General features: G+C 42.1%; 2 protein-coding genes across 3 annotated transcripts; one reads left to right on the top strand and one right to left on the bottom strand.

The window, feature by feature from the left end:
- Positions 1 to 760: 760 nt before the first annotated feature.
- zgc:65811 (uncharacterized protein LOC393524 homolog) lies at positions 761 to 11,095 on the top strand. 2 transcript variants are annotated; one of them, XM_061231866.1, is made up of 9 exons: positions 761 to 864; positions 1,410 to 1,525; positions 2,840 to 2,942; positions 3,152 to 3,249; positions 4,015 to 4,089; positions 4,421 to 4,522; positions 8,119 to 8,211; positions 9,229 to 9,312; positions 9,780 to 11,095. In XM_061231866.1, the coding sequence occupies exons 2-9, from the start codon at positions 1,460 to 1,462 to the stop codon at positions 9,855 to 9,857; spliced, it is 699 nt and encodes a 232-aa protein (XP_061087850.1). In that variant the 5' UTR covers positions 761 to 864; positions 1,410 to 1,459; the 3' UTR covers positions 9,858 to 11,095. The 2 variants fall into 2 exon arrangements, with proteins under 2 accessions (XP_061087850.1, XP_061087851.1); XM_061231867.1 differs by lacking the exon at positions 761 to 864 and adding an exon at positions 1,060 to 1,090.
- A 2,111-nt stretch (positions 11,096 to 13,206) lies between these two features.
- LOC133114545 (uncharacterized) lies at positions 13,207 to 21,190 on the bottom strand. Its single transcript, XM_061224040.1, has 19 exons — positions 20,246 to 21,190; positions 19,969 to 20,127; positions 19,717 to 19,835; positions 19,436 to 19,634; positions 19,175 to 19,287; positions 17,694 to 18,975; positions 17,291 to 17,412; positions 16,992 to 17,202; positions 16,620 to 16,735; positions 16,438 to 16,537; positions 16,063 to 16,185; positions 15,387 to 15,559; positions 15,207 to 15,304; positions 14,438 to 14,565; positions 14,153 to 14,333; positions 13,875 to 14,004; positions 13,721 to 13,790; positions 13,355 to 13,406; positions 13,207 to 13,249 (listed from the first exon to the last, which is right to left on the bottom strand). Exons 1-18 carry the CDS (start codon positions 20,838 to 20,840, stop codon positions 13,387 to 13,389), a joined length of 3,939 nt encoding a protein of 1,312 aa, XP_061080024.1. The 5' UTR covers positions 20,841 to 21,190; the 3' UTR covers positions 13,207 to 13,249; positions 13,355 to 13,386.

Raw genomic sequence — 21,190 nt, 5'->3', positions numbered from 1 at the left:
ATTGCTGTGCTCAGTCTTGCCATGGTGTATGACTTCTGACATTAAACTGTCTTCAGCAACCTCACCTTGGAAGCAGTTGGGCTGTTCCTCACCCAGTTTTAACCCTCCTACACAGCTGTTTCTGTTTCAGTTAATGATTGTGTTTCAAACTACACATTCAATTGATGATAATTACCTCCTGTTTGGTTAATCACACACCTGACTATATGACTATATCCCTGACTTTGTGCAAATGTACCTAGAAGAATTTATGCTGGTTTGAAGGCAAAGGGTGGTCACACCAAATATTGATTTGATTTAGATTTTTCTTCTCTTCACTCACTTTGCATTTTGTTAATTGATTTAAAAAATATATATTAACATTCATATTTTTGAAAGCATTCTACAGCATTGTTTCACACCTGCCAAAAACCTTTGCACAGTACTGTATATATATAGTTGGGGGGTTTTTCTCTCATAATTACCAGTTCCAGTTCCACTCAATTCATGTGGCAGGAAAAATAGTGCAGCAAATAAACCATTTATTGATACACAAGGATTTAGATGCATAAGACTGCAAAAACGTATTATTCGTAAAAGTATTACTCTTTCATCTAGCCCTCGACCGGAAAAAAAAGTTTACCTAGCCTATTTTCATTTTGTCACATAATAGAAGTGTATTAGACGACAAAGCATCTGGGATTAAGACCAGAGACTAAAAAGGATTAGCGTGTTTTATGAGGTTATTATTACGCCCGTTCAAATACATGCGCCTTCCACTGTCGAAAACATGCGCTGTTGCGTAGCCATAAGCCCACGCCTACTCTTTTCTTTATGGAAAGGTAAAAGCGCAAAAGTACTGGAGTAACAGCGTCCATCTAAACGGTATGTTTGCCTTTGCGTTCAACTCAGTAAAGTGTACAACATATGTACACTTTACTGAGCTATTTTACAGCAATTGTGTCCTCCCAAAATGAAATACAACAGCGACAGTGGTTTCTAAAAGTTTTACCTCGTTTTACTTTAGCTCCGCCTATACCTTATGGTGAGTGGAATGTTGTTCTTCAGTTTCGTCTTTTTTGTCGATCCAGTCTTCTCTTCTATAACCACGGTAGCTACCAAAGTTTACTGATTTGTTGCAGTTATGGCGATTTGCGAGTCGGTGTATGCCTAGGATAAGTGGTGGCGACGCAGCGATAAAAATTGTAGGCCGGCTGCTCTTCCTAATCTTTTCTGCCTTCTATTGCACATATTTAATGGTGGTATAATATCATCGCATATATATATTTTTTCAACTGACTTGCAACCTGCTTGAATTCTCGCGTGCTCTCCCGTGCATCCCGGCGTGTCACTAAATTTTAAAAATCCTCATTGCACCACTCTTCTTTCCTCTGGTACACTGGTAATACTGTGTTTCCTACTAATTTCAGAAAAAAACACAAACTGCAGGAGGAAGAAGAAGTTCATAAAAAATAAAGAAATGGCCGTCAGCGGGTGTGGTCAGCTGTGCAAATGTGTCCTCATAATTTTCAACATCCTGTTTGGGGTAATTATTATTATTATTATTATTATTATTATTATTATGGTATATACTGTATAGCCTATTTATGTTATTCCTGATTTCCTCTATTATTTTGTATTTTTCACACTGAATGGTTTCAAAACATTAGACAAAATGTAATATTAGAATAAGGGAACCTGTGTAAACACAAAACACATTTTTTAAATTACTATTTAATTTATTTCATGAAAAAAGTTATGAAACACCCAAATCACCCCTGTGAAAAATTCCCCCGTTTAGCTGCCATCTAGTACTTCCTATAATTTGATATTAGTCTTTTACATCACTGCGGAGGATCCCAGAAGAAGATCCAAAGACCTGCAGGCCTCTCTAGCCTCAACTGGGCAAAGAAGGGATTCATGAGAGAGTAGCAAGAGAAACATCAATGCTCATCTCACTTGCAAAAAAGCGCCTGGATGATCCCCTAGCCATTTGGGATAATGTTCTATGGACAGATGAAGTGGAACTTTTTGAATGATACGGGTCCCATTATGTCAGGACATCTGTACCAGTACATTGTTAAGGAGAATGTATGGTCATCAGCATAATTCTTATGTAACAAGACAATAATCCAGAACACAAGTCCACATCTAATTGAATCAAAATGACCGTTTTGGAGTGGTCTGTTTGAGTCCTGACTTGACTGGAATAGAGATGCTGTGGCTGGACCTGAAAAGAGCAGTCCAGGCTCAAAAACCTCTCAATGTGTCTTTATTAAAGCAGAAGAGTGGGTTACAATTACCCCACAGTGATGTGAAACACTGTTATCAAATTATAGGAAGTTTTTGGTTGCAATTATTGCTGTTAATGGTGGTGAAACCAGTTATTACATTTAAGGGGGCAATTACCGATTTTTAATTTGCAATTATGGATGTTTGATAAGCGATTTAATTAAATCAATGAAACAATCATTTCAAAATGTGTTTTGTGTTTACTCAGGTTCCCTTTGTCTAATATTACATTTTGTCTAAATATCTGAATCCAGTCAGTGTGAAAAATATGCAATGATAGAGGAAATCAGGAAGGGGACAAATACTTTTTCACAGTGTATGTATTTATTTAGCATATTTTAGCTTGTTTCATTTAAAACTTGTGCCAACATTGGATTGAATTTTATTGAAACTTCAAAAGTAGCATGATTGAATTATTGTAAACCCCATGGAGATTTATTGGATTTATTGGTTTATTGGAATATATGTATACTTTGACATACTATACCTATAGCACCACAAGGATCGCAATAGGATTGTATGTGTTCTCTGACATATGCCTATGTCACCCTCTCCCACTTTCTTTCAGCTGCTGGGGATAGCAATGTTGGGACTGGGTTTGTGGCTGAGATTCAGCTCCAGTACTGGAGGATTGTTCGACATTGAACTCAACACAAAACAATTTGTCATCGGTAGATACTGTATATGCTGGGCATTATCTTTCCAGCATTTCCGTCTCTCTCTCTCTCTCTCTCTCTCTCTACATATAAACGCTAAACAGCTTATATGTATATCATCGCAGTCAGTGCAGAAATAATTGCTTTTATTATAACAATTAAGAGAATGTGCTTAGAGAGCCATGCTGCACTCTCATTTTGACCATCTTTCTGTCCTTACGTAGGGGTGACAGTGTTGATTTTGATTGGAGTAGTGATGCTGATCATTTCTGCATTTGGGGACTATGGAGCCTGCAATGAGAACAAGACTGCTCTGAGAGTGGTAAGAACAAATATAATGATCTACTTAAAAAAAAAATCAAATATCGTGGTTGGACCTCTGCAGGGATTGGTTTCTAAAGGATTCTTGCATCAAAACAAAAACGAAGAAATATTTAGGCCTGGGCCAGATTGACGTGTCAGGTCATGACTTGATTTGAGATTAATTAAATCAGCTCTACATGCCCTGTACAATCAGAAGTGCAACGTTCTGTATTGACAGGCATTATGTGCTGCGTAATGCCAGCAGCCATACCACTCCTCCTGCCTGATAGCTAAGCTGGATTTGGGCTTGGTTAATATTTGGGTGAGGCACCTCAACTGAAATTTTCCTGTTGTCCTTGCCAGGTTTCTCAGGCTGACTCATTCTGTTTTGACTAAAAAGCAGGGATCTCAAACGCAGTCCTGGGTGGCAGAAGCATCTGTCGGTTTTTTGCTTTCCTTTTACTAAGCAGTCAATTTTGGCACTAGAAACCAAGTCTGCAGACCTTTTAGCAAACCTTTTAGCAAAAATGTGGCCTCCCAGAACTGGAGTTTGATTTCCTTAACTTAATGGATTTTTTCCTGCCTTGTATTGTGGCAAGCCCAGATTCCTGTCCTATATCATGACTCTGTGCTGATGGGTCATCCAGTGTTTCTATGTGCTCTTTCTTGGAAGTGTTCATATCTGAACTACAGCTGCCTTGTGTAGCTGTGTGCCCTCAAAGGACCCTGGTTGATATTCTGCTCAGACAGCTGAGTTGACTGGGTGCTCCTCTTTCATCCACAGTTTTACTACACTGTGGGCCTCCTGGCTATTGCAGTGATCGTCGCTGGAATCCTGGCCTATTTTTACGGCAAAGAGGTCTGTGAGAGTAAAGGAACACTCATGCAGCATATCGTTGTATTGAGGTCTCGTGAATTTGCCCTCATGTGCCAGACTTTGGCTGTTCTGCTGGTTTGAGCAGACAGAAAAGGATGTGGTTACTCACATGACTGCCCCTTCACTCTCAGGTTCCGTCGTGTAATGGAGGAAGTTGAATGAGCCTTTGCCATATTTTGCTATTTACACTCATTTTCTATTATAAGGCATGAAGTGATTTCACACATACACATACAATGTTATGCATTTTGCAGAGACCAGAAATATAGTTAAAAATAATGTTGTTGGGTACATGCTGTGTGTTTCTGTGCAGTTTGGCGATGAGGCATCTTCCTTTTATATGACTGTGTATGCAAAATACATCAACAAAGAGGATGCTGGCCTGTCCGTCACACTGGGAATCTTCCACAATGCGGTAAATGTCCAGCCTACACAACTGCACAACACCCTACATTACACTCACTGAGCACTTCATTAGGTATTTATTAGACTTATTCTTTAGACTTCTACTGCTGTAGCCTATCCACTTAGTTGTGATGCATTGTGTATTCAGAGCTCTTCTTCATACCACTGCTGTAATGTGTGGTTATTTGCGTTACTGTCACCTTTCTGTGAGCTTTGACCAGTCTGGCCTTTCTCCTCTGACGTCTCTCATTACAAAATAGCAGTCTGTAGAGCTGCTACTCACTACTCAGAACAGCCAGGTCAATTCCATTGTTTTGTATTCACTGAAGACAATTGAGTTTGAGGTCAAAAGATGTACATGAGATGACAGATCTGAATTTCAGCTTATTTCCTGGTACTTTATCAGGCCACCCAATTTTTAGGTGAGCAAAAGTAGTGGAACATTCTGGCTTCTTGTGTGCTTCTGTGCTTCAGGGGGGATCAGAAGTCAATGCCATACTCATACCGTCTCCTCTGCCTCAACAATCACACACACACACATGCATTCACCAGCTAGCACACACACACACACACACACACACGGCCTGCTTTACCTGAAACACAGGGGGAACTCTGTATACTCGTGTCTCTGGAGCACAGGACTAAACTTTGGAAAACACATTCCAGCGCATGAAAGATGCATGAGTTACACACGCTCTCATTCTTTTTAGCCTTGATTGATGTGTCCCTTCATCAGTCAGGCACTGCGGATCCTCTCTCATGGCTTACTCCACGTATGATACCTGCGTGATGGCGTCTGCTATGAGTTATTAATGCCAGTGGGCCTCCGCGGTTGGCTGGAGGAGACGGGGTAGCGTGATGTGTAACATACCTCATTGCCTGCTCCCTTTTGCCCATCTGTGTGTCCACTGCCCCAGGGCTGGCACAGCGTGACCCCACCATCACTGACCCAACCTGTCGACCCACACGGGGCATGCAGTAGAACTACATGTTGCCCTCACATTGTGTTCACCACGGGAAAGTTTCCACTTTGGTCCTGTTAGATTTTTAATACTTCATATTCTTTTTGCCCTTTCTTCGATGCAATAATTCCAATCCAGTTAGGAGGCATAACGACATTGTTTTCAAAAGCGGAATGGCGCAATTCGTACATTTCTCATTTACAAAAGCATTCACGCTCCTGGAGTCAATACTTTGTAGATAGGCGTTTGGCAGCAATTACAGCTCTGGGTTTTCCTGGGTATGTCTGCCTGCTTTTTGCACACTGAGATTTTGGAGTTATTGCCCTTTTTCTCCATGCAAATTTGCTCCAAGTCTGCCAAGCAGTCTGAGCGTGTCAGTCGACAGCAATGTTCAGGTCACAGCACAGATTTTCAATGGCTGTGCTCTTCCAGAAGACTGACCTTCCTGTTTTGAAGGCATTCCTCTGTAGTTTTTGCCATGTGCTTTGGGTCGTTGTCGTGTGACTGACAGGTGTTTCTTGTTGCCCAGATGTGTCCTGTGGGATTGATTGGTATATAGTAATACGTGGTATATAGTAATATAGCTAATAGTTCTGAATGTCCACTCTTGGTTTTTAACCTCTGGTATTGCCTGTGAAGACTGCATTTGTGTTAGGAATGATAAACCAACATGAAGACCAGAGAGCTGTCCTTTTTGACGCTTAGAAAAGAGGTGGAATCCATCAGAGCCATTGCACAAGCATTGGGGATAGCTTGTACAACAACTTGGAATGTCCTGAAAAAGAAAGAACCCGCTGATGTACTGAGCAACAGACATCGAACAGGTCGACCAAGTAAAAAAAACAGTAGTTGATGACAGAAACATTGTGAGAGCTGTGAAGAAAACCCCCAAAAAATATATTCAAAAAAACAATCATCAGTAGTAAGAATTGGAAGGTGAGATTAAAATTGGCAAAGAAGTAGAAAGATGAGCCACAAAAGTTCTGGAACAAAGTTTTATGGACTGATGAGACCAAGATTAACCTCCATTAAAGTGATGGAAAGGCCAAAGTATGGAGAAAGAAGGGATCGGCTCATGATCCAAAACATACAAGCTCAGCTGTGAAGTACGGTGGAGGAAGTGTCATGGAATGGGTTCACTAGTCTTTATTGATGATGAAATTCATGATAGTCGCAGCAGGATGAATTCAGAAGTCAACAAAAACATTCTGTCTGCCAACTTACGGAGAAATGCGTCCAAACTAATTGGGAGGAACTTCATGCAGCAAGACAATGACCCAAAACACACTGCCAGGACAACAGAGGAATTCATTCATGGAAGGTTTTAGACTGTCCAAGTCCATCACCAGACCCTAACCCAATTGAGCATGCATTTCACCTCCTGAAGAGGAGATTGAAGGGAAAACATCCCTGAAACAAACAACAACTGAAAGAGGCTGCAGTAAAAGCCTGGAAAAGCATGACAAAAGAAGAATGCACCAGTTTGGTGATGTCAATGGGTTGCAGGCTTGATGCAGTTTTTGCAAGCAAGGGATATGCTACCAAGTAGTATGTGCTATTTATTTTGATTTATTTAGATACTCTCTATTCCAATAATTTCACCTAAAAATTGGGTAGTCTGATACACTATGTTCGAAGTAGTTTAACACATCTAGGTGTAAATACCAGGAAATAAAAGCTGAAATTCTGAACTCTTGTCTCTTGTTCATCTTTTTATCTCAACCCCACATGTATTCAGTGTATTGCAAAAACAAAGGAATTGGCCTTGCTGTTCCAATATGTTTGGAGGGGACTGTATCTAATGCTGTCTAACAGCCTAGAAAGCAAGGCAACATCTCCACAAACTATATGCAGTCTGGCCCGCTTCACTGCACTTTTACACATGATAGCTTTGTTGAACCGGGTTAAACACCCTGACGTGTGATTGTCAGCTGTAGGTAGTGGATTTGGTTTCGAAACTGTGTGTAGGTGGTTAGCCTGATGCAGTTCAGTGGAATGACATACAATTAGTTTAAGGAATTATGTAAATGTAAATTATGTAAATATGTGGTCAGTAAGAATGTTCTTTGTTCATTCTGTATACTTTTTTATGTTTATGTTTTCAAACTAATTAGGAAAAAAAACAGGAGATGAATGTATAGACCATATGTGATACACAGACAAATTCAGATTCACTAATTTAGAGCCACACTGTTAACTGAAAACCTTGGTTCCAAGTTACTAAAGGTTACGTACTCTTATATTTTGGGACAGTTAATTGTAATTGTAGGCATGCATTGTTGCTGAAGCTCCCACACTCAATTCAGGAGGGGTTACACTAGGCCATACACTCCTTGGGCCCAACAGTCCAACTGTTTTTTTCTGCCCTGGAGGCAGATATGTGCCCACTCAAACAGAGGAGGCGCTGTTGTGCCTGGGTTACCCTGCTGCCTGAAGCTGTCCCTCACTGGGCAGTTTTATGGAAAAATGATTCATCGCACAGCATGTCTCCTGACCCTAGTCTGCACTGGCACAGTAAGGATTTGATTACGCACCATGGGGTTCTTCACTACAAAGGGCCGGTTCTTTAGCCAAACAAGTTATCCAGGATCCGCCTGTCTTTGTGCTGGCTTGAATGCCACAGCTCTGTCTTCTTTTCTAACAGTTTAAGTGCTGCGGTATTGGGGGAGTTTTGGAGCCCTTTGTGCGAGAAACATGTCCCAGCACCAGAGGCATCAAAGAATCCCTCACAATGCCCGTGAGTCTGTTTCCTTATCTGTCTTTCTGTTCAGGTCTTCAGATGACATTTTGATAACCGTGTATGAGATCAACATGGTACAGTACAAAAAATAAAGAGCACGTATGTCTGTCGCGTGTCACAGGGCTGTGAGAAATCCTCTCCCCATTTCTAGATTTGATTTGCTTTTACTATTCCCTGTCAGTTAGACTTTGAACACAGATTCCAGAATATTATATTACACTTTGGATGCTCTGAAAAGGGCATTGGAAGATAACATTAGTCAGATTAAATTAATCTTTGAAGTAATAAAAAATGGAGTGGTCTATGGCAGAAAATAAAAGTGTATTTAACTCTGTAGCAGCCACACAGTTGATTCTGTCTTCATTGTGTCCTGTGTACCATTGGCTCTGGCAATAGATAGCCCTCATCATTAATCAGATCTTAAGCAATATACATTATACATACAATATACAATATACAATATACATACAGAGGGGCGACATGGCTCAGGCAGTAAGAGCAGTCGTCTGGCAGTTGGAGGGTTGCCGGTTCGATCCCTCGCCCGGGCTGTGTCGAAGTGTCCCTGAGCAAGACACCTAACCCCTAAATGCTCCTGACGAGCTGGTCGGTGCCTTGCATGGCAGCCAATCACCGTTGGTGTCTGAGTGTGTGTATGAATGGGTGAATGAGAAGCATCAATTGTACAGCGCTTTGGATAAAGGCGCTATATAAAAGCCAACCATTTACCATTTACATTAATGGTGTAGAAAATGTATGTATCTTCAGTCTAAATCTTCTGCATATGTAGTTGTCTATATGTGTGCCGAGCCTGTACAAGGTGCTATCAGTAAGTTATCTTGAAGCCACTTATATTATTATATACTTTTTACTCAGCTTTGAAACTTGGGGGAACCAGGGGTGTTTCAGAGCTAACATGGCCACACCATATGTCTAGATTATTTTAGTTTGAGTAATCAGGATTAAGTACATGTTTTGCCTGGCTACATAATTCCTATAATTCATTTTTCCCCCCAGGGCTGTCCAAAGATGATTGGAAAAGTATTCAAGACCAAAGCGCCAGTGGTTTTAGGGGTGTTTATTGGAATAGGAGCTCTGATGGTAAGGCTATCTTTGGACTCAGACTTGCTCTGACACTATATAGCAACCCAGGGGTATCTCACAAAACAGGATTCCTGAGTTAGCTGGGTAATACATCTACCCAATTCCTTTTGGTTTCTCACTCTCTGAGCTTTCTTTCTTTTTATATGTTCGTGATCTCAGAGTTTCTGTTTAAGTGTAGCTTCATTCTGTTATTATTACTCATTCATTCACTGGGCCACTCCTTGCGTTTCGTTTTTAATTCCTCTGCTTTCTCCATTCTTAAGTATAACTTGGCAAAGTATTATAAGCAAGTGGTATTTGTACATTATATTGAAAGGTTGAAGAGGTGATATGACTGCAACATGTAAAGTATTTATGGCATTTGAGAGAATGTTTTGCAAGCCAGGTATCTTAATGTGGACATTGTTTGCTTAGATGTACTGTAATGTAGATTGAATGTGAACCCCAGTCCTTTCTCTCTCCAGTTCATTACCATGGCGTGCTGCAAAGTTCTGATTAAACACGTTAGAAAGTATGAAGCGACTCCCAACTACTACAAATAACTCCATGCTCCCAACAAGAAAACCAGCATCAGGATCTTCTTCGCAACCCTCAGGGTTAACTGTGGAAGTGGCACATGCATGCCATATTCTCTAAACTTTACATTCTACCAACAAAGATGGAAAATAAATGCTTTGTTCAATCAGCTACATTTTAAGCTTGATTTTAATAATAAATGTTTAAACTGTTACATTATATTACAGTATTGCGTAAATTATAACCAATGGAGCAAGTAATATTGCTGCACATGCACAAACATACTTTCTCTTAAAATCTCAGTGCTTTCTCAATATTCCACAGGATATTTAAATATCAGTTTTTGTTCTAAATCCCAGTCAGGTTTAATAAAACAAGTTTAAGACAGTGACACATTCATGAACTGGTGCCAGACCACAATTCGTTATACTCATGTTTAAAAGTGGCTAGTGTACTTCTGGTTTGGAATCAAGGCATGGGGCTAATTCCAATCTCTTATTTTTCTCCTCTAATCTTTTACTGTTATCTTCCTGGCCCGGAAATCAATAAAGGTTTGTCATGTTTAAGGACATTTCAATACGTTAAGTGGTCCTTCTCAGAGCTATATGTAAAAGTTAAGTCTCAAACTTTTTTTTTTCTTGTGAGGAAACACAAGCTCTTGTTTTTTCCTAAAGCGTGATGTATACATAATCGACCTGAGTCCACCTCTCCGCATCTGCCATGTATCGGCCACATCTGCAACTGACGTGGCTTTGAACTGACGTTTGAAGGAGCAAGGACATTCCATTTGCCTAATTCACGTCTTTTACTTTTTTCTTTCATCTTGTCCTAGCCTCTCCTTGCGTGAAGCTAGGGCCAAGAAAAGGAGAAACGAAAAAAAATTAGGAATTGGAATGGATGTGTCAAATTGTCATATTTGAATCGTCTGCCTGGTCTGCCACCCAGAACCATATCAAACATAAACCAAATTGGCATGGTGCACTGAGTTGGTCTACTCATGGTACATCATCAAGAGTTGGCAAGCACTGTTCTCAGGTACGAGAGAGACACCCTACTATAAGATTGCATTGCTTGTTTGTTGGAGGTGTTTTCATACAGGAGCTTTTCTTCTGTATATTCTGTATTTTAAACAAGGTGTAAGGGAGTAGATGATGCAAACATTTTCTGAATGTGGTATTACTTGTTTTTACTTTTTACTACTTTGTTGCATTTCTTTTTTTATCTTGTTTTTATTTTCTTTCGGTTAAATAAAGCTTAAAGCGTGCTCATTGTTTTAGTGAAGTTTTATTTTCATGATGAGAAGTGAAAGCCAACAGTAGTGTTTCCAAGGCAGAATGTGCTTATTGAGCATCTTTCAAAATCCATTCATACCCTTGATCAAAGATAAGTATTATTTCAGATGTTGTTGATACACACTCATGTTTTCAGTAGGTTGTATACCCTCCCACTACAAAGATAAAACTAACAATATCTTCTGTGAGATTTGTGAACATATTGGGAGGGAATCTTTGATCTTTACTCACTATAGAATCATTCTATCCAGTTTTTTGCTCTGCATTTCTTGAAAGTTCTCTTCAAATCAAACCACATTTTTGATTTGTTGAATGTATGTCAATTTTGGAAAAATGTGTTGTGGAAAAATTCGTTTCAGCCACGTTAAACACGTTATGTCTGTTCTTGCTGGATTATATCATTCCATTGTGTTGGGAATATTCTCATTGGAACCGGTGAAGTAACACACTGCTGTCCACTTGAAAAGCTTTATTTACAGTGCGCAAAGGGAGATTCGCGATGAATGCGTCCAACAAGCCTTCCATCTGAATCTCAACGTGTTAACCTAAAGTGAGAGTTTAAGTAGCCCTGTTAGGGGAGTGTGACATATGACAAATGGCACGAATAAACATTACCATGAAGGAATCACAGTGCACCCAGACATCCCGGGGATCCCCACTGCTAGTGTGAACCCCCTTTGATCTGTGGTTCCTGTAATATCCTACTCAAGCAACAATATTAACACCACTTGAACCCTTTATGTGACCAACTGTCCCTACCAGTGGCAGGGCTATTGCAGAGTGAGTGCGTGTGTATCTAGGTGTGCCTGCATGTCTCCTTGTCTGCGTGGGTGTGTGTGCGTGTGTATACAAAATTAAGGTAAACTAAGAACCACTTAGAGTGAAACAGTTAATGTGATATGATACATCTAAAAGGCTCAATCCCAACAATTGACAATAACAAGGGTCCTAGGAGATGAAAAACAACCGTATAACAAAAATCAACCACCATACTTCATTATAAGGAAGAACATCCTTTTCAGGATAAGCATCCTTCCAATACTAAACCAACCACTGGTGTGCCTGGCCAAAAAATGATTTTTCTACTTTAACCACAGTTACTGGGACCCCTGGACACTAAGTTGACTGGCAGTGTAGTATAATAGTAAAGGAACTGGCTTTGTAACCTAAAGGTTGCATCTCTGAATCCCAAGTAGGACACTGCTATCACTGCGTGAGGTACATAACCTGAATCAAAGTGTATCTAGCTACACCGTTGAGGCAAAACATTATGAGCACTCACAGAAAAAGTGAATAAGGTTGATTATCTTGTAAGAACAGTACAAGGTCTGGGATATATTAGATGCTAAGCGAATCATCAGTTGTCATAGTTGATGTGTTGGATGCAGGACAAATGGGCAGGCATAAAGACCTGAACCACATTAACAAGGGCCAAATCGTTATGACCAGAGGCTTGTGGGGTACTCCTGGTCAGCAGTGGTGATTACCTACCGACAGTGGTCCAAGGAGGGACAAACCACCAACCACCAACAGGGTGTTGGGTGCTGGAGGCTATTCGACAGAAAGGCTACTGTGGCACAATTTGTGGAAAATTGTAATAATGCTTATGCAATCAAAAGTGCCATCAAAAGTGGTGACAATGTCATGTCGGCATCAGAAATGGACCTTGGAAAAATGAAAGATTGCCTGGCTCAATGAGTCCCATTTTCTTTTATATCATGTGCATAGTGTTCACTATTTACCTGGGGAAGAGATGGCGCCAGGATGCACTGTGGGAAGAAGACAAGCCGGTGGCGGGAGTGTGATGCTCTGAGCGATGTTCTGCTGGGAAACCCTGGGTCCGGGCATTCATGTGGATGTCAATTTGACACGTACCACCTATCTAAACATTGTTGTGAACCAGGTACACCCCTTCATGTTAACGGTATTCCCCGATGGCAGTGGTCTCTTTCAGCAGGACAATGCACCCTGCCACACTGAACAGATTGTTCGGGAATGGTTTGAGGAACATGACAAAGAGTTCAAGGTGTTTCCCTGGCCTCCAGTTTCTCCAGAAAACCAAAGAAAACACCACAAGCCAAGGTGTCATTTCTGAGTAATTTTATTGTTGGTAAGTCTTTTTGAGCCTGGAGAAGAAAGAGAGACAGAGAAAAATTTAAGTGCAACCTTTTTTGCTTCCCAAGATTTAACACCAAGATTCCCAAGATTTAACATTAGACTGTAATGTTTACCATCTGGATCTCCAGCGAGAATGGTCCTTTTCTCATTTACCAGCTGAGGGAACTGGAAGGAAATGCACAAAATTACATCCTTTAATGGACACCACTTGAACGCATGTATGCTCTAAAATTGCCCCACAAGCCAGTGCCAATTGTGCGGGTGATAAGTGTGCTTTTATAGCAGGTACAGAACCTGACATCACCCCCAGGAGGAGAATACATAAGGCTATGATTAGTTTCCATGGTTGAGGACCTTGGACCTTCTTGCAGCAAATCAACGGGATCTCATATGCCATGCAGAAATTGAAGGGTCAAAGTGGGAAAACCACAGCAGGCTGAACGTTGTTACACATTTAGTGCCATTTCTATGGGTCTTACAATGAAAGCAGCCTTCAACACAGGGGCCATCAGATTGAGAACAGACCTCCGTTGAACACATGAAGTAGATCTGTGGGAAGCAGTGGGGAAAAAGAGTTAGCAGCTTTGGCTTACAGTCACTGAATCCACACCAACTCAAAGGCATAGGACTCACCTCCTCATCTGAGTAGGACAAGTCAGAAGAGAGAAACTGGAATGTTCTGATGGTGAATCTCCTGGTGTGGCTCAGTGGGGATGGGGAAGAGGTGGGAAGGTGACCAGTGGGGTCCAGTTGGTTCGGGCAACTAATGGAGGAAAGGGGTTAGAAATACATGGCATCAACACTGGACAACTGGGGACAGTTGAGTACCCAGTTACCCATCACCCATGGGGTCTCATGGATTCAGAGAAATGGGTTTCATTCATTGCGAAGGGAAAACAAACCCAACTCACCCATCATAGTTCAGCACCCAAGCAGCCTGTGCTGAGCGGGGGTAGGCCAAGCAGTAATGCACCAGCAGCACCGTGTTGTCATCCGGGGGGTTGAGCAGACGCACCTCCAAGTACAGCGGATGCTGAAGAAGACGGCTGAGCGGAAGGTGGTACTGGGGGTAATAATCTGTGTAACTCCCGTCTGGAGGGCAGATGGCAGAGATTTGTAAGCACAGCATCTCCCTGCACCGCACTAAGAAAGGGAGATTAAAGGTGCACCCCACTACCCCTCCAGGAATAATGTACCTTTAGCAATCCTCAGCTGCACGCCAAACACCCCCTGGGCCTGAATGGCGGGCCCTAGAGAGGGCGTTTTCACCAGGTAGGCCACACTCACATGAGCGCTAGGACTGTGCCTGCACTCCACTATCAGCCTGACAGAGGGACACAAGCAAGAAACTCACAATTGAAAATTCTTTGTTTACAGCCATTTAACAACCATGATTAATGGTTTCAACCTTATTGGCAGCTAAAGTGTAATATATGTGAAAGACTTGGGTAACTGCAAATAATTTGCTTTTATAATGTATGGCCAAACAGCCAAATTCAAAGTTCATTTTGTATCTTATGCTTCATGCGTGGGGCCCAAGATGATACAATTAGGTCATATATCATTCCACTGTAACCACACCAAACACCCAATGCCAATTTTATTCCTAAAACATGGTTGAAATGAGACAAATTGCATTTAAAAATAGCACAAAAGAAATTGGGGACACAAGAGAAGTCGATTTGTGGGTGTGTGTTCTTCAAGCAGCCAGGGAATTTTCATCAATGGATTTACTGGAGCATCGCAAATGTAACTTGTGACTCACTGTGAAGAATGCAGGCTACAGCACCCCCTGCCTGGAATGGCATTGTAACGGAATTTGTTTGTAAATGTGCCTCAAAGGAACACAAAAAGGAACAAATTCCTCCCGTTCCTTTGGGTTTCATGTTGTTCCCTGGTATCCACTTTAGAGCACACAGAGATTAAGATTTAAAGCTCATGGATACACATAACAGTCTTGTTTACCTGACTGGAGAGTCTCTGGTGATGGTACCATAGTTGAGGCTGATGGCATAGAGGCTATTGAGGATCTCCACCATGTAGATTTTAGTGTGTCCGACCTCCTGTTCACACAGGGGTAGGTCATTAGTGCCAGCAGCTATAAGGCAGTGCTCAAGGAATGAGGTTATAATAAGAGAGACTCACATATTTATGCACCCCACAACCATCCAGTGGGATCTTGAACAGAGCAAAGCTGGAGGTGACCTTTTGGGGGAAGCAGGTATTCTTGCCAGGCGTGAACAGCGAGGAGGTGGACAGGGGCGGGTCCGTGAGAGAGGCAGGCACAATGAAGATCATGTGACGGTCAGGTGTGCACTCTGATCAGGAGGACAAGCATGATGGTGTAACATTTACTCCAGCAGCCATTTGATATCACAGCATTAGCTTACTCTCCCATGCAATATGGGGTCATTCTGTGAAACATCAACCAAAAGGTGTGGGAGTTGACCACTCCAATTATGCTCAAACTTTGTGTAAATATTCTTTATATTTTCAATAAAGGACATCCAAAACATTAGCCTCATTGGATTTGACATTCTGGAGATATGGCTCTTAAATAATAAGTAATGGACACAAACCACAATTTCCACGTGACAGTGACATTTTTCACAGAATGACCCTATGGCTAAAATATACCCACGTATGTTCAGACCATTTCTGTCTGTTAGCACTATTACACACTCAAATATAATTAATAAGCCCAGGTAACTAGTTCAAAGCTCTGCATATGCAATATCACCCATACTCCACCTCTGGGAACCCAGAGATGACTGATAACATGTAGTGATGACAACGATGCCAGGAATCCAGAGGCGCTCACCGTCCAGAGGGTAGTAGCAGGCATGAGTACGCGAGCAGTAACAGCAGCCCAGAGTCTGACATTCAGCAGGAGAAACTGGGCCGTGCCCACACAGGAGGCGCAGATCATCGCTGATCTCACACCCTTGAAAGTTACAAACACATACATGCTGCTTAGAGAGGAGGATGGAAATCTTGGAAAAAGATGAGTGAAAAAGGGGGTTTGATAAATGTCTAGAAATGGCCGACTTGTGTGCTCGTTGTCCATGGAGCTTGGTTAAAGTTGTTTTGGGTTGGGTAAACGTGCCAAATAATTGAACAATCAACCCACAATGAAAGCTGCAGGAGAGTTGTCAGCTATTGTGGCAGTTTCAATAGTTTAGAGCAGGCCACAAACCTTGTTTTTTAATTGGTGGAGTAATTGTACATGATAAAGGAACCTCTCCTTCTTGCCCACTCAGTGTCTGATACTTTAGGAAAATGTTCCGCTTGTTACCCTGTTGGGGAAAAAAAGGATATTGAACTACTGCTTGTTTATTGCTAAAAGTATTGACCACTCATCTCTCCATGACCACTCACCTGCCCAGACATGTAACAAGAAGTGAAGGGGACACTCAGCACGATTCTACCGTTCTCTCCCTCATTCATGGTATATCCACAATGCCTGTGGCCACTACTCTGTCCGCTCTCTGTACCTTCAATGTCGAGGGGAGGGTGGGGGATTGGGAGTGGTGGACAGAAACAAAATAAAGAACCAAATTATACTTGAAACATATCACCCTTGAGCCCCATGAAGTCTCTGTACACATTCTGCTGGGGCCATACGATTTCTAATCAATGCACAAATGTTATTCTGTACAGGTTAGCACTGTACCCAGTGCACCTATAATTGAACATGACAAACCACACAGCACACAGGCATTACAGCGAGTTGAATACGGATGCACTTACCCTGAAGCATCAGGGCATACTGGGGACCTGAGGGCAGGTCCACACTCATAGAATGGTCAGAGCAGAAGACCTTAAGTTGAGGAGTCTGGCCCGGGTGTGTGGTGGGTAAGGTGGAGGTGGGCGAGTAATAGGGGCACTGCAACTCCAAAATCCGAAGTCGCCTCAAATCAGCATCAGCAAACTTGATGGGTAAGGTTATCTTAGTCGGACTCTGTGGAGGGAGGTTAGGGGGTAAAGCGACTGTATATAGTTGGGCTAAGGGCTGAGTCATATCCAATTTGCCACAGCTGCAGACTCACCACAGTGTATGCATGACAGGGGCGAAGAGACAAGAAAATGCTCACTCCTTTAACACCCATTTCTTCTATGCTGAAAGAACAGCCAGTAACACTGGTAATTGGCCACCATGCATTATCGGGACCTGCAGTGGAAGAGGAGAGGGCAAAAATCCTGCTTCAAACCTTAATTTTTTTTAAATGAAGCATAAAAATTGTCTTTCAAAAAGAAGAAGTTTTTCATCTTTTTATTGTCGGGTTTGGGCAAAATAGAATTATCTACCATCCATCATAAGTTTGCAACAACGTTTGCATGTGTATTTATTCATTTTGATGACAAGATATTGTCCAGTGACCTTTAAGACATCTATACCCACAACTGTTCAAACAATAAAGCATGATTTTGCCACATCTCAAAAACACATACCTCTGATTTTAACAGTACCCGGGACAGCAGAAGATAGCCTGATTTTCATGTGACTTGTGTTGCAGCTTAGGAAAGGTGGTGATAGAGTGGGGGAGGTAGGAAAAGAAAGAAAACGGAATGGGGAAGTAGTAACAATGGGGGAGAGAGGATCATGACGGTGATGAGGACGAGAGAATGGATCATAACGGAGAAGAGGAGGAGGAGACAGTGGATCATGATGGCGAGGAGGAAGAGAGAATGGATCATAATGAAGATGAGGAGGAGGAGGAGGAGACAGTGGGTCATGATGGTGATGAGGAGGAGGAGAAGAGAATGGATCATGATGGTGATGAGGAGGAGGAGACAGTGGGTCATGCTGGTGAGGAGGAAGAGGGGACAGTGGATCATGATGGTGATGAGGAGACAGTAGATCATGATGGTAATGAGGAGGAGGAGGAGGAGAGAATGGATCATGATGGTGATGAGGAGGAGGAGAAGTGAATGGATCATGATGGTAATGAGGAGGAGGAGGAGAGAATGGATCATGATGGTAATGAGGAGGAGGAGGAGGAGAAGAGAATGGATCATGATGGTAATGAGGAGGAGGAGAAGAGAATGGATCATGATGGTGATGAGGAGGAGGAGAAGAGAATGGATCATGATGGTAATGAGGAGGAGGAGGAGAAGAGAATGGATCATGATGGTAATGAGGAGGAGGAGGAGAGAATGGATCATGATGGTGATGAGGAGGAGGAGGAGAGAATGGATCATGATGGTGATGAGGAGGAGGAGGAGAGAATGGATTGTGATGGTGGTTAGGAGGAGGAGAGAGTGGGTCACGATGGTGATGGAACGGAAAAGGAAAAATGCAAGGTATGGGCCCTGAAGGGGTGCAAACCGGAAAAGCTGTTTGTTGCATGTGCAAGGCTGAATCAAAAGGAGGGATGAAACCAGGAAGAGAAGAGCCACCAGCAGAAGGATGTAGGTGAATGTTGGGGTTCACAGAGCCATACGGATGGTAACCAGGAGGGACAGGAGTACGCTTAGTGGGAGCAGGCCATGATTTAACAGACAGGACTGCCTGTGGATAAGTATATAAGCTCTGTTCATAGTTGAAGGGGTCAGGTACAGATGGATAGATGGGGACTTTAAGAGGGGGAACCTGGTGAACAACAGGAGGGCTGGAATAGCCATGAATTGGTACAACAGAATGATAGAATGAAGGAGTGGAGGTGGGGTATAGATGACAAGTAAAGATCTTCTCAGTCTTTCCAGAAAATAAGGAGAGGACTTGCATTCCAGCCTGAGAAAGGAAGTACAAAATGAAAATGACACTGTTGCTCTGAAGAGGAAAGGGTTCAATTTTGAAAAGCCATGCTAATAACACTTCCTTCACATATACACCAGTCTCCCTTTCTCTTGAGTAAAAACTATGATATCATTATATTACACAGGAAAACATTAAGTGTACAGAGAGAGAAAGAAAGTGCTTTTGTGCTTACCATCATTTTCATCCCACATGCTCTATATGGAACGTGTATGATCGGTTGTGCTGGGTTACCAATTACATGGTAGCCACATTGTGACGATAAAAAAGGCACCCTCTTGCCCTGCACTGTTGAGGATAGAAAGATGGAAGAAAATATACAAAAACCAACAGTTACTCAGAGAAACATGAGTGACAAGAAGCACACAAACAAAATCTTATACACACAGCAGAACACAAAGTCAGATCATTAAAAATAACAAAAACGACAACTTACACTCAACGTTGAGCCTCGCGGCTGCATTCAGTCCTCCTTCAATGTTGATATTCATTCCAAAAGGGGTGCAAATGGCAGGAGGGTGAAAGAGGTGAAGAGGGGGGAAAGGCAGAGGAGGAAGAGGAAAGGGAGTTGTGACAGGACAGGATATGTTCACAGGGCTCTCCCACCACAGCAATGGCATGATGTACTTATCACCCTGAGAAAGAAAAGAAACAATTGAGATGCATACGAATTAATGGTAGAAGGTATACACATCATTACATAAGGAGGTCAAGTACCTTTCTTGTGATGAAACATCCATCATAGGGTGTCTTTAAGACTATATGATGTGACATCCTTTCAAAAGTGTGTCCACAGGAAGAGGGCAGCTGGGACAGGTAAAGGGGCGCATCATTCACTGAGGAGAGGGAGGGAGAATGGCATGTCACCAGATAAATTCAAGTACAGCTCAAAGATCTAAGCCACGTATAGGTTATATGAACAAAAAACAAAAACAAAAATCCACTCTAAAAACTCCAAGTCACACTTACCTCCTTCCACTTTCAAATAGTCATATTCGTTTTTATTTGCCACCAATGTCATTGCGTCAGTCCCACATAGTATGAGTGGCTTTGACTCAGCTGCTTGAAGGATGTTAACCGTGGGTAGTCCACCGCTATCAGCTAAAGCCAACAAGTTGCCCATCAATCCTGTAAAAGTTAATATATAGCCTGGTGACCGCTACTTACCACAACTCTTCTCAAGATATCCCCCCACAAGGACAGAGGATTCAACCAAATTGTCCCCAAGTCCTTATAAATGCTTCACCTGCTTGTCCTGACGTGTCAGACTGGTATCCACTGTCATTGTTCAGAGGTTCCATTTTAGACTTGACGGCACTAGTGTCATCGTTCCAATTTGAATTTCGTGAGAGATTGCGGTAATTCTCTCCATCTCTATTAAGACTCCGTGTGTCAGATTTGGGTTGAGAGTCCACTCTACTGACACGATCGTTTTTTTGAGAGTCTCGGCTCTCGCTGGCGAGCTTGGATGATTCCGAGAGTTCGTTAATTCGGTTTGAATTGTTCTGGGATTTCAGCAATTCAGAATAGGTAATGTTCGGTAAAGAAGTCTGGGGAGGCAGACTGTTTCCTCGCAGTCCGTCTACTTTAATTCCACCATAACGTCTGTACTTTGTTTGAAGATTGCGTCCAAGCACAAGCGATCTAAAGCGGACCTCTTTGCCCGAGTCCTCACCTTCCGTTGCAGTTTCGTTGAAGTTCCCACTTTGCGGGTACGTGTTAAAACCATGCGAAACGGGTTGTATTGTTGCTTTTGTAGAACCACAAGTCCGTAGAACACAAAGAGTAAAGCTTACAGTGCATAAAAAGAAAACGACCTTTCTCGTACCTTCAGAAGACATCGCAAGTTATGGATATAGTTTTACCCCTTGAAATCGCGGAACGACAAATCATCTGTGCCCTGCATTAATGTTGTCCAAACACTTCCATTAGGCATCCATCTGTATGCAGATTTTGTTAGCCTGAGACCAAACTGAATTCATTAGGCTAAAGAACTTGCACACACATTTTGTATTCTCGGTGAAATAATTTTGAACAAAATATACATTTGACTCATAACCATTTGTTTCCAAACTGGTTTTTTTTTTTTGTTTGTTTGTTTTTTTTTAGATCAACGGAGGTTGGTCGCTGCAACCAGGTGTCCACAATTCCACAATTTCAGCGCTCATGGCCTCGGCGTGATTTCACCTGC

This window comes from Conger conger, chromosome 2, assembly GCF_963514075.1.
Source record: "Conger conger chromosome 2, fConCon1.1, whole genome shotgun sequence".
Classification (NCBI taxonomy): Eukaryota; Metazoa; Chordata; class Actinopteri; order Anguilliformes; family Congridae; genus Conger; species Conger conger.
The sequence above is the reverse complement of the archived record's forward strand: the minus strand, read 5'-3'. Positions and strand labels throughout refer to the sequence as shown.

What these genes read in the sequence shown, in the direction of transcription:
- zgc:65811 (XM_061231866.1), top strand. Translation starts at nt 1,460, where the DNA reads ATGGCCGTCAGCGGGTGTGGTCAGCTGTGCAAATGTGTCCTCATAATT. An exon ending in CCTATTTTTACGGCAAAGAG is followed by an intron (nt 4,090 to 4,420) that starts GTCTGTGAGAGT and finishes GTTTCTGTGCAG; the next exon opens with TTTGGCGATGAGGCATCTTC. An exon ending in AAGAATCCCTCACAATGCCC is followed by an intron (nt 8,212 to 9,228) that starts GTGAGTCTGTTT and finishes TTTTCCCCCCAG; the next exon opens with GGCTGTCCAAAGATGATTGG.
- LOC133114545 (XM_061224040.1), bottom strand. Translation starts at nt 20,840, where the DNA reads ATGTCTTCTGAAGGTACGAGAAAGGTCGTTTTCTTTTTATGCACTGTA. An exon ending in CCTGTCATGCATACACTGTG is followed by an intron (nt 17,203 to 17,290) that starts GTGAGTCTGCAG and finishes CTCCCTCCACAG; the next exon opens with AGTCCGACTAAGATAACCTT. An exon ending in TGGGTGCTGAACTATGATGG is followed by an intron (nt 14,005 to 14,152) that starts GTGAGTTGGGTT and finishes TTCCTCCATTAG; the next exon opens with TTGCCCGAACCAACTGGACC.